The following is a 12,500-nucleotide window of genomic DNA, read 5'->3' as shown; positions in this document are numbered from 1 at the left end:
GGGATATAGCCCAGCTGGAGAGCACCCCTGAATTCATTCCCCTGTACTGGAAAAAGAAAAATACCTGGTTAGAATGAGAACGTATACCTTCTGTGTTATTTTTTTAAAAGATGTGATTTCTAAAATAAAATTTTTGTATATAATGATACTTTTTTGGAGCTTGCTTTGAATGTTCCCATATTTGAACATCACTTCTCAAAAGGTGGTCTTCACCGATACTTTCTCGGACTCTTATTTGTAGCTGAATCACCTTGAGCTCTGTATCTACTCTTCTGTCTGTGAAGTTAAAGGACTCAAATATAGTTTAATTTCTTTGGATCATTAGGAGAGAACTCCTTTGCCTTATAGTTTGGTTTCCCTTAGGACAGGTGATGTGTGAGGGATCTGGTCTCTGCTCTGTTACTGGCTGGGTAAGTTGTCAGGTCATTTGTCTTCTGGGCTACAGCAGCTTTTCTTGAAATGCCTTCATCACAGTGATCTCCAGCAGGCACTTCAAGTGAAAAGAGTGAAGCACCTCTTTTTAATACTTGGTGAAACAGACTTGGGAGAGAGGGAGGCATTTGCTTTTATGGGGGAGGCCTACTTCTGAAAATATAGCAAACCAGGTACATGGAACCCTTTCAATGCAAAACTAAGTAGAGTCTATTTTTTATTTTAAATAGCTGAACTAACAAGAAAGGGAATTCTTGAGAGCCAAAAAATAAAGCACAAATCCAGAGGATGGTCAGTGCTGGAGCTGACAGCTATATCAAGGGCATTTGTCAGTTTCTTGAACCTAACGGTTTCTGAGCAGAAGTCAAAGCTGTGAGTCTTCACAGGGCAGGAACTTTGATCAAAGCCCAGAGAGCCTGGAACTTAAAAGGTGCCCCCTCAATAAAAAAGACAAGCTTGACCATAAATTTGCCTCCTCAGCAGTTGGCTCAGGCTTGCAGGGAGGCGGGATGGGACGGTGGCATAGGGAAGATCTCTTGAGAAGCTGAAACAAGCTGTTCCTCAAGCAGGTTTAGAACAACTGGGACCACTTGCACACTCAGACAAAACCAAGTGGAAAACAAAGCCACCTCAGGTTGGCAGTGGCCACTGTGACTTGCACAGCCAGCACAAATTCCCTGTGCCAGAACACTTCTCACCTCCATCCTAAGGTGATTTTCCAGTAGTGCAGAGGATGGAGTTCAGTCAGATACATGGGGAAACTAGCCACTAGGAGATCAGCAAGAACACGAAACTCGGACCTGAACACGCCTGGACTGTTCAATGTAGAATGTGTTTAAAGAACTGAACAAGGAACTACAATGACACAGTGGTCAAGAGTGTATTTGAAGGGAAGAATAAAACTCGTGGGAAATAATTCAACATGTCTACCGCTCTCATACTTAATGCTTCTCACCTTCTTCTGGAGCCATCTGTGGCCAGTTGATTCCTGGCTGCTTTATGTGCCCTGCCCCATGACGACTTGCCTGAGACACCCCTAACTGTGCCATTTGGTTGGCTAGCATTCAGCCTTTGCCAGGGGCTTCTAACCTGGGCATCAAAATTCGGCTAGGAAACTGAGTTCTCATTATTACAGCAACTACAAAGTCCCAGTCCTCCCTGGGCATTATCCCTACACCACTGTAGTTAGTGAGATTTTTGGCAATTTATAAAATTCTATGACCAGAAGAACTGTTTTTATGAATAATCTTCATGAGAGTAAAACCTGCCAGATAATCTCGGATGATTTTGAAGCAGTACCATCTGAGACTTTCAAGTCTTCAATGTTTTGAGTGTTCTCAGTCTCATTCAGCTACACCTTCCAATTCAGGCACTGAGTGTCCCGTGTTTGAATACCACCAGGCTCAAGAGACCTTCATAGCTAAAAGTTGGCAGGCAAACAATACAGACATGTACAGAAAACATAAGCAACTTGCCTCCCTACACATTTATCAGACCTTATAGAAGTAAAGTAATCAGACTCACCAAGCTCAGGAAAAAAAAAATTAAGCCCAGAGTACTGTTCTCAGTAACCTCACCAGAGTCTCAGACGGGTATTCCAAAAGCACCCTATTTCCTAGAATAATCGCTCTCGCAATATTTGCAGTATAAGTGGATTGCAGCAGTGTCTGAGGAGCTTCTCACGCCTTTCATTCATAAGAATCACAGAGGGATCAAATTCCCCAAAAGTCCTAGCTAGCTACATAGGAAGTAGTCTAATTCCAGGGCAAGTATCATTGCTTTTGCATCTTTGTTTTGTTTTCTGGTTTAGGTTGAGTTCCTTAGAACACATGACATGCAGATTATTGCATCGCTGTATGTAAGGCAAACCGGAAGGCAAGCCCTTCGGTATGGGGAAGGTCACTGTGGGAAACTGCCAAGGTGATGGGGACTGCTTGAACTTCAGTTAGGGTGGAGCCAGTCTTCATTAGGAGACTGTTCACTTCACTGTGACCTTGAGCAAGTTTGTCCTTCCCTTTTCTCCCCCCATACCCCTCTTTCCCTTTTTTTATTATAGAAAATTTTGGATGTACACAGAAGTCTATAGTGTAGAGACTCCCCAGAGAAGGGGAGGGAGAGGAATGAAGAGTGACTGATGGGGATGAGGGTCTCTCTTTGGGCCAATGAAAATGTTCTGAAATTACTGGGGATCTTTGTACTCTGTACTAAAAACCATTGAATTTTATACCTTAAAAGCATGGGTTTTTTCTCTGGGCATGGCAGCACATGCCTATAATCCCAGCAACTCAGGAGGCTGAGGCAGGAGGATCTGGAGTTCAAAGCCAACCTCAACCAAAATTGAGGCACTAAGCAACTCAGCAAGACCCTGTCTCAAATAAAATACAAAAAGGGCTGGGTATGTGGCTCAGTGGTTAAGAACCCCTGGGTTCAATCTCTGGTAACAACAACAAAAAAAAAAGTGAGTTTTATGGCACTTGAATCATATCTTAATAAAGCTGGCTTTTATTCTTAAAAAATGTCTACAGAACAATAAACCCCAATACATCTATCATATAGACTCCCTGACCTTCACTGACCTCAATTTATCTGTATCTCTCTGACTTTCCCCTTTTCTGAATTTTTTTTGAAGCAATTTCTCAGATATATTTTATCTACAAGTATTTTAATACATATGTCTGAAAGATAGGACTTTTAAAAACACAAATCATGGTAGACACAGTGGTGCACACCTATAATCCCAGTGACTCTGAAGTTTGAGGCAGGAGGATTGTAAGTTCAAGGCCAGACTCATCAATTTAGCAAGACCCTATCTCAAACTTTTAAAAAATTAAAAAGACTGGGGATGTAGCTCAGTGATAAAGCAAGCCTGAGTTCAATCCCCAACACCAATAAAGGGAAAAAATTTATAACATTATTACACCTGCTAACATTAATGTTAATCATCATAACATTAACTAATGAATGCCATCATGTATGTGTTCAGTGTTTAGACTGCCAGGTAAATGGTTTGTCCTGAATTCAGATCCAGTTCAGGCCCATATATTGTGATCTGATGATTTCTGTAAGTCTCTTTATCTTTAGATTTCACCTTACAGTCTCTATTTTCTCCTTACAGTCTATTTGTTGAAGATACTAGGTTATTTGGCAAAATTAATGTCCCACCACCACCACCAGGTTCCTCATCAGCAAAATAGGAAGAGTAGTAGAAGCTAACTTCCAAGGCTGCAGTTGGACTAAATGAGGTAATCTCTGCAATGCATTTGGAACAGCACTTCATGGCCTCCAGGGTTCAGAAATCCAGCTCTTCAGGTGGCCAGAGAACCTAGAGCTTGCTCTTCAGTCCTGGCCGGATCCCAGTGCTTCTGGGGGTTCTTTTTCTCGTCTCTGCTAGCCTGGCCCTGTGTGGGTGTCATTCTCTAGCAGACACACACCACTTGGTGGCAGAGTCATCCAAGAGAGCCTAGCCTGCCACCTGCTCCTCTTCCTGGCCATCTCAGGGCAGAACCTTTCTAAGTACCTTCAAGACAGTGAAACCTGCCTGGGAGCACTGGCTTCCCCTGTCAGGAGTGGGGAAAGAACTACAGTCCATGAGCTGTCTGGTGACAGAGGCAATCAGTGCCCCTCTTGGGAATTCTCAGTGTGAAGACTGTCCAGCTGCTGTGGTGATGCCCTGTTCAATGGGAATTTTTGTGCTAGCCATGGAATTATCAGTTCATGACCTAGAGTTCAGATGCCAGCTGCCCAGGGGGTAGAGAATTACGGGTGCAAGCTTATAGTTCTAATTGGTCTATTTATAGCCTCAGCTTCAGTTCTGTTTATCTTGAAGAAACTTTCTCACAATAAATCCTTTTGATGTTAAAACCTATATAATAAACATGCTGAGCTTGTTCGTAGTCACTGCCTCCCAACCAGGGTTGTTAGTGAACCACTGGGACCTGGCTTTTTCTCTATTTGTGTGTCTGTTTGTCTTTTCTCCATGCCCTCATCACCCCGTTTGGTTACGTGAACAAACAGCCCTGCAGGTTGTGGCATACCCCCCGCCCGCACCCCCCCATGTGTAAGCCAATCACTGTGTCTCGGGTTTGGGTGCTCAGACTAGCATGGAGCACCCTTTCCACCTGCTGGTAAAAGTATCTCGCCACATGAAAGAACCGGATGCTAAAGGAGCGGAACAAAACTCTGTAACCAGAAAGCGGCACTGTGGTGCTCTAGACATGCCAACAATTGGTATTTTGTCTGTCCTGGTACCAACCTAGTTCTAAACTGTATTCATATATTCGAAGATTTTCGAGTGCTATGTGCTCACCACTGTCTAAACGTTGGGAAATCGTCAGTGACCCATACGGAAGGGTCCCTATTTGGAAAGCCTCACATTGAGTTATTTATTATAAAGTAGCTTCTGGGCAAAAAGTTGTGCACTGGGGAGCTTTTGCATGGTGTTGAAAGCATGAATGAGCGAGGCCTTCTGCAGCCTTGCCGTTTAACCTATTACGTCCCAGGTATTCAATTCTGCAAGTACTGCAAAGAAATGACACAGGTGCATTAAAATAGGTTGGAAGTCATAATCTAGAGCTCATACATAATTATATTAATCAATATTGTATTGTTATATAATTTTAATACATTTTATATTCTACATTTGAGTTAGTGCAGGTTTCCCACATCTGGGATGATGAGACAAAACAGGTTAACCCTGCCCTGTTATTCTAATCTAAGCCCTTGCTTTCTGCTGTCTTCCTTTTGTTTCCCAAAAAAAGTAATGGATTTTTGTTTTTGTTTTTGCTTTTTTGTAATTTTAAAATCCGTGATATCTCTGGATGTGACTGGATTTCTAGATTACGTTTGAGTCCCTAAGTGTTAGAGATATCGATTCTTGATTTAAAAAATAATTAATTGTAGAAAATGAATGCTCAAGTTAACACTGCCCTATCTAAAATTTCTGTTCCCATGGATAGATAAGCCTGGCAACATAGGACCCAGGTCCAGTAGGGCCCACCCTTGCAATATGAGGCTTGCGCAGGCTTGATGAAGCAGCCACATCGTCCTCACCTGGGATTCTGCATCACCCATTCCACCAACAGAGGACCGTGGAGTTCGCAGAAGGCAGGAGGGAAGGGGGGGCCTAAGGAATGTTGACTCAAGTCGACAACACAGATGGCCTGCCACTGTGTGCGTCATTGACTGCAGTGCCCTGGGAGTGACTGTCTCTCTGCAGAGACCAAGGGCGTCCAACACTTCTGTAATCCAGGCCTCATTCCAGCCCCAGGCTTTCCACTCTCTTCCTAGGGATCTGCTTGTCTCCTTTAAGCAGGACTTGCTTGCTGCTTCTCATCCTGGTTTTTTGTTTGTTTGTTCTAATCTACGCTGTAGAGGAGCAAGCTCTGCCTCCTCGGATTTGCCAGTCCAGTTTTCCTGGGGTGAAGCCGCCCCCTCCTCTAGTCCTCCGCTCCGCCCACCTCCACTTTGACCTGGTTGGTTGCAATCTTGGTTTGTGAAGGAACTGTGGGGTCATTGTCCCCTCCCTGTCATCTAGTCCCATCCACACAGCCTGTCAATTGCTTGACTCTCAAAGTATAGATGGTCTTGTCCAAAAATAAGTCAATTGGTAAACAAACACATTCCAGCGCTCTGATGTGGGGACCTGGGCACTCAACCCAACCAAAAGACAAGCCAGTATGTGCTGTAATGGCAAGAGGGGAGCAAGGAGAGGAGAAGGAGCTGGCTGGGGTGAAGCTGAAGCCAGGCTTGGAAGAATAGTGCCCTTTTGTTTGCATGAAATAAAAACGCAGGTGCGTCCTTGCAGTCTGTCCTACTGTCATCTGTCTCGAGATGCTGGAAAAGCAAAAAGATTTGTCAAGTCCCAAAGACTCAGGTGTACCAGCACGGTGGTTTCAAATGCAGACTACAGTGGTGAGATTTCAGAGATAGGGACAAGGGTGGTGTTGAGCTCAGTACTTGCTGCAGTCCGAGCTCAGAAGATGTTCACCCCAAGCACTGTGAGCAAATGCAGCTGGTGGATGTAGGGCTCACAGCAGGGCAAGTGTGATGGGGAAGGCCACCTGGAGGGAGGACAGTCCTCTAAGGCACCCCGTGACTTGTTTTACCCTGGCTGTCAGAAGGCAAGATTTTTTTTTTTTTTTGGTGGGGGTGGGGCATGTACAGGGATTGAACTCAGGGCCCTCAACCCTGAGCCACATCCCCAGCCCTATTTTGTATTTTTTTTATAGACAGGGTCTCACTGAGTTGCTAAGTGCCTTGCCAAGTTGCTGAGGTTGGCTTTGAACTCACGATCCTCCTGCCTCAGTCTCCCTAGCCGCTGGGATTACAGGTATGCGCCACCACGCCCGGCTATAAGGCAAGTTTTAAGAAGCCAAGAGGAAGGAATGCTGACCAACACCAGAAATATTGCCAAGTGGTCTCTCACCAGGGAAATGAGCCAGGTCTGTCCGGTGGGAGTTATTCCACAGTGTTCGAGGGACAAAGTACCCTGTATGACTACCCAGAGCACTTCAAAGTAGGAACTTCATCCTGTAAAGCAGAAGAATTTTTTTCTTCCTCTTCTGTGGTTTTACACAGCAAATGAGTGATAATCTCCACTTATAGACAAAGTGAGACGTCAGGCATTGAGGAGGGAGTGTGGCCTGTGTTTCTGGTCCCCCCTCCTTCGGCCCTTTCATTTTACTCTTATCGCACTTTCCAGAAAGTTTGCTGACTGGGAGCGTCTTCTTGACGATTTCCCATGTGTCAGATAGATAGCTCCATAGAATTCAGCTTCTGAGAACCAGCCAGAAGCATGCAGTGACATTGCATAACCTGCCTCTGAAGCCGGAGATAGCCGTGGAGCTCAGCGCAGCTGGGTCACATACTGACATGAGGGGAACGAGCATCAGGGATGGAGGACCCAAGGTGAGCCATGGGGTCTGTGTGCGGGGGGAGCAGTGACGGCTGAGGATGCAACCACTCTTAGTTCTGAGTGTCTGATGAAGGCAAAGGATGAATCCTAACCATGTGCAGGTTGGAGAAAGGAAAGCTGAGTGTGTGTGTAACTGTGGGGACACACGGGCTGTAAAGCTGCCTACAGTTTGGCTTCCCAGATGGGTGGAAATGACTTTTCAGTAGAGATCAGCTTACACACTGGACAACAGTGCCTCCCTCCCTCCCTCTGTGTTCAAGGAACATGTTTAGCAAGATGCCAGCCTCTGCCTCAGTGCGTCCCAGTCTCTTCTTCTTCCTCTGGACCCTGAAGACACTGTGTAGCTCACAGGTGTCCTGGCTCATCTCTTTGCTCACTTACCGAGAGCAGAACCCAGGCTCGGCCTCAGCCTCTTTGTCGAGGGCACGCAGGAACCCACATTCTGTCTTCACGGTAGTTTGGGTCTTGCGGGAGCCACATGGAACGTTCACACAGACTTCAAGTCTGTTGTGAACCAAAAAAGATTCCCTATGTAGGAAGTTAAAGTGGCTACCAGGAATAGACACTCAAACACAGGAAAGTGAAGCTCGGGTTGATGTGTGTGTGTGTGTGTGTGTGTGTTTATCTTGCTACATCCTTTTAACATGTTAAGTAGAACAGGAAAATAAGAAATGAAACAATTACTAAGTGGGGAATACTAAACATGGTGTATATTCTTGCCATAATAATAATGTCAGTAGGGAAATTGGTGGCTGAGTAGCTTGTGATACCCTCTTAAATACATTCTGCGTAAATATCTAAGCTTCTGAAGAATTTTGTCTTCAACTATTGACTTTGAAATTTTTCAAAGTGTTGGGAAAATGGGGGTGGGGTGCAATTCAGTAGACCCCTACGTGTCCTTCCCCAGATTCCTCAGTTCCCGGCACTCTGTCTTACTTGTGTGCATCTATTTGTATATATGTAGACATAGGCACAGACTTTGTTGTTGTCACTGTTAAACCATTTGAAAATATGTGGCAGATATAACTGCGCTTCACCTCAAAAGACCTGCCGTGTCTCCTCAGAGCAAGGTCATTCTGCAGAACCACACACCATCTTCCCACCTAGGCACATGTCACCTCGATTGCTTAATGCCATTTGGATAGTCAGTCCACATTCACATTTTCCAAAACTATCCTTTTTTTCTTTTTTCTTTTTTTGGATCTTGTTGGTTTGTGTGTTCATTTGTTTTTTTTTTTCCACCCCACAATTTATTCTGGGATTACACCTTATATTTGGGTCTCAGTTTTCCTTAAATCTAGAATTATCTGCTACCTGCTTTTTCAAAACATCAACATTTTTTCCGAATAGCCTAGATTTTGATGACTTAGATTTCTTTTTATTTATGTGCCACTTATTCTACCTAAATAATATATAGGGCACTTTAAATTTGTAAATAACACACATCTGTGCAGATATCGGAACGGGTATTCCCAGCATGCCTGTGGAATCCGCTGCTCGTATTATGCAGGTGAGAAGAGCTAGCCCTTTACCCATCACCCATACACCAGGCCCTACTGAGTCTCAACTTATGTTTTCTTATGTCCTCACAGCCTTTCCATTAAGCAGAGAAACTATTCTTATCCCCGTGTCACGGATAAGGAAACAGCTCAGTTGCCTTGCCTGAGGACCTCTAGCTCCAGGGACACTGCCAGCATCGAGCGAGGCAGACTGCACCTCAGGTTCTGGTCCTGAGCCAGCTCCCTGCATTCTGACCCTTAGACTCAGGGTCAGCCAACTTTCCCTGCAAAAAAGCCAGATCACATTCCTTGCTTTGCGAGTCACATACAATCTCTGTTGCATAGTTTTCTTTGTTTTTATAGTGCTTTTAAAACCATAAAAACATTGTAAACCCAGGCATCCACTGCCTAGATTTAGAGGCCAGGCCAGTTTGCCAACCCAAGTCATCTTGGTCGTGTAGGCGACTTTCCCAGTTACATTGCAATGAGCAATGACTTGGTCTTCGCTTCCTAGTACTGAGGCACCCCAGTTTCCTCAGATCCTTGGGTATCCCTATCAACACACGTGTGAGACAATACACTTTTTTCTTAGCCTTTTTTTTTTTTAACACAGGTAGGAGAGGTGAACAACCATCCAGCTTCTTGCCTTTTACGACTAACAGTGAAAAATAAACATAATATTAGCAAATAGTACAGTTGCAGCCAAGAGAGATCCTTACGCACAGCACAGTGGTAAATCTGACATCCCACCATTGGCTTATCAGGTTCTAGTCAGCTGGCTGCATTTGCAAATTCACTCAAGAAACACTAGAAAGTTACTTCTAAAATACAAGGTGATGTAGGAGGACCACAAGTCTGAGGACAGCCTTCGAGGTTTAGCAAGACCTTGTCGCAAAATAAAGTAAAGCTAAAAAAAAATAATAAATAAGCTGAGGATGCAGGTCAGTGCAGAGCACTTGCACAGCATGTGCAAAGCCCTGGGTTCTATCCCTAGCGGCACCAAAAAAAAAAAAGAAGAGCATAAGTTTTTATCATACTTTTATACATGAGTCCTTGTTTTTAAATTTTTGGTGGTTTAAAAACTGCCTCATTTATGAAAATGGAGTTTGCATGCACTTTGCTGATTGAGTCCCACTTGTCCCAAACTGTGTGTGTGTGTGTGTGTGTGTGTGTGTGTTATGCAGCTTGTGCCTGCTCACCATCAGAGGCAATGTGAAGTTAGCAACTTTGTACGCAGTTCCTTTTCCCCCCAGAACATTTTTTTTCACTCGGGTAAATATCCAGGGCTTGAAGTAGCACAACCAAGTCAAATAGGCATTGACATATGTTATCCGTGGCTTTCTGAGAATTTCTGAAATTCCATTCTGCTTTGAACCTCCTTTCCGCAGTGTTTTCCCCACAGTCCGTACTTTCTCTTTTGTAAAGACAGCTGTGTGCTCGCTGCCTTGAGGGTAGTTTTCAAACGTGGGCTTTGTTCACATGAGTGAAGAACTAATGGTCCAACATTTATCTCTAAGAACATTTAGATGTGCTTAACATTTTGGATTCTGCCTCAGTGAAAGAGCAGGTATCCTTTGATCCTTTTTTCATCTCAGCTCTGATTGAATGGTTTTAGACCCACTTCAGGAAGATCAAAGCAAAGACTTAGAATTAAAAAAAAAAAAAAAAGAGAGAGAGAGAGACTTCAACAGCCTCTGGGTTGGTTCAGGTGCGGCAAAGTATGAGGGCCTCGAGGACCCGGCAGGGACTTTGGCTTGCCCAGTGCTTCCAGCAAGAAAGCTTAGCAAGGCTTCGTTTGTGGGTGCAGGGCCTCCAACACTGGGTTCTGGGTGGTGATCAAGATATTTCAAACCCAGTCTGTCAAAGAGGGCCAGTGGGATTGTGCGCAGGCCTGGCCTACAGGCCCTGGAGACCCACTCCCACCCACTCTCCCACTTCGGTTCCTTCCCCAACTCCCCTGCTGAGCCCTGCCTGTCCTCACCAACCATGCTGATCACGTGGGTCCTCTCCTCCGGCATAAGCCCACCCTAAGGTAGGAGGCCTCTGGACTTGCCTATTCAATCTAGTCTCTAGTGCCTACAGCAGGGCCTGCACACAGTAGGTGCTCAGAAGATGTTCCGTGGTGGAGTGTGAATGAACAGGAGGTCACAGGGCATGTAGTTGTAGCCCTTGTGACGCAGCCCCACCACGAGGACAGAATTGAGGAGAGGACCAGCACTTCCTAGTTGCCGTGTCTGGGAACAGAGGCCATCCCAGACTCTCAGCTCTCCAACCCCTCTCTGGCCCCAGCTTGACACCACTCAGCCTTGACTCAAGAACTGACCTCCACCTTCTCCCACGGTCAGGCATTGCTTTACACTTCCACCACTGGATTAAAGTCAAGGTCACAAGGACCCATGGCCTCCCTCCAGCCTTGCCAGAACTTCATCCTTCACCCATCTCACAAGGCAAAACAGCCCCATGCAATACCCAGCTTGAGAACGGCTCACCACCACCCACTGCTCAGCCGCTCACCAGCACGTAGTGGGGCTTTGGGGCTCTGGGTGACAAAGACAGGGCTGACTGCCTTGGAGTAAGAACGACAGATAGCCAGTAAATAGACACAATGATACCTGGGTGCAGGGTCACCTGCTATAAAAAGAACAACACAGGGTGATCAGATAGAAGTGAAGGTCACAGAGGGCTACTGTGGAGACCCAAAATGACAGGAAGAGCTTTCCAGACCAAGGGAGCAGCAGGTGCAAAGGCCCTGAGGAAACAGATTCAGCAGAATATCCATAAAAAGGCAGAGGGCTGGAGCCGCAGAGACAAGGGGGAAGTGGTCGGAAATGAGATGGGGGGTGAGCAGAATCCCACGGGGCCCAGCTTGCTGTGTCACAGCTTTGAAGTGCGTTCTAATTGCGAAGGAAGCCACTGGCCCACTTAAGGCAGGAGATGACACAGGGTGGCTCCTGTTTTTGAAGATTGCTCCGGCTGCCAGGCAACAGACTGTAGGTGGGCAAGGGCCGGAGGCAGGAGGTAAACTGAGAGGCTCAGTGGTGGGCAGTTTCATTTTTCCATTTTGGACAGAGCCACACCATTCCCAGTGGGCATAGAGAAGAATCCTTTGCTCTACCTTTTGTAAAAATAAAAATGTTCATGTCTGAGACTCTCCTGGCCTGTGAGCAGAAGGAAGAGCAACAGCTTGTACTTAACTACTCACGTCGCGAACTATTTAGAGAGTCCATGCGTCTTCCACTCATTCAGTAAATACTGAGTGCCTACTGTGTGCCAGGCACTGTTCTGCCACCCAGGACAAAAGTATCTGGTCCCCTTTCTCAATGTTTAATGAACTGTTATAGTTAATTTTTTAAATGCACTGCGTGATTAGTATTCACAGCACGGTTTTTAATCACCTTCCTTCTCTGAACATTGTGTTTCCTACGGAACATGCTTTTAAAATTGAGGGGGGAAAACAGCTAAATAGAAAGTCACCATTGACCCCTCAGCCTAAGTCCACCGGTGGCCAACTATTCAAGGAGAGCGGCCACGTGATGATGGAATGGGGAAGCGACCATAGGGACACACACCATGGTCATTTTGGAACTGCAATGACTAAGGGAGGAAATGACAAGGACCTGGAGGGGAAATAACTTAAAAAGGGGGGAAGGTGGAGG

General features: G+C 45.5%; 1 protein-coding gene across 1 annotated transcript in view; it reads left to right on the top strand.

Moving 5' to 3' along the window:
- Nucleotides 1-7,053: 7,053 nt before the first annotated feature.
- The window catches only part of Cass4 (Cas scaffold protein family member 4), a 36,090-nt gene continuing 30,643 nt past the window's right edge, over nucleotides 7,054-12,500 (top strand). The window contains exon 1 of the mRNA XM_046433436.2: nucleotides 7,054-7,338. Coding sequence (XP_046289392.1) covers nucleotides 7,303-7,338 — 36 coding nt within the window. The 5' untranslated portion in view covers nucleotides 7,054-7,302. The remainder of the gene's footprint in view (nucleotides 7,339-12,500) is intronic.

Source organism: Marmota monax, unplaced genomic scaffold (assembly GCF_021218885.2).
Source record: "Marmota monax isolate L192 unplaced genomic scaffold, Marmota_monax_Labrador192_F-V1.1 WCK01_AAM20220418_F8-fsc00014, whole genome shotgun sequence".
Classification (NCBI taxonomy): domain Eukaryota; kingdom Metazoa; phylum Chordata; class Mammalia; order Rodentia; family Sciuridae; genus Marmota; species Marmota monax.
Note: the sequence above shows the minus strand (reverse complement) of the source record. Positions and strands in the feature narration are given on the sequence as shown.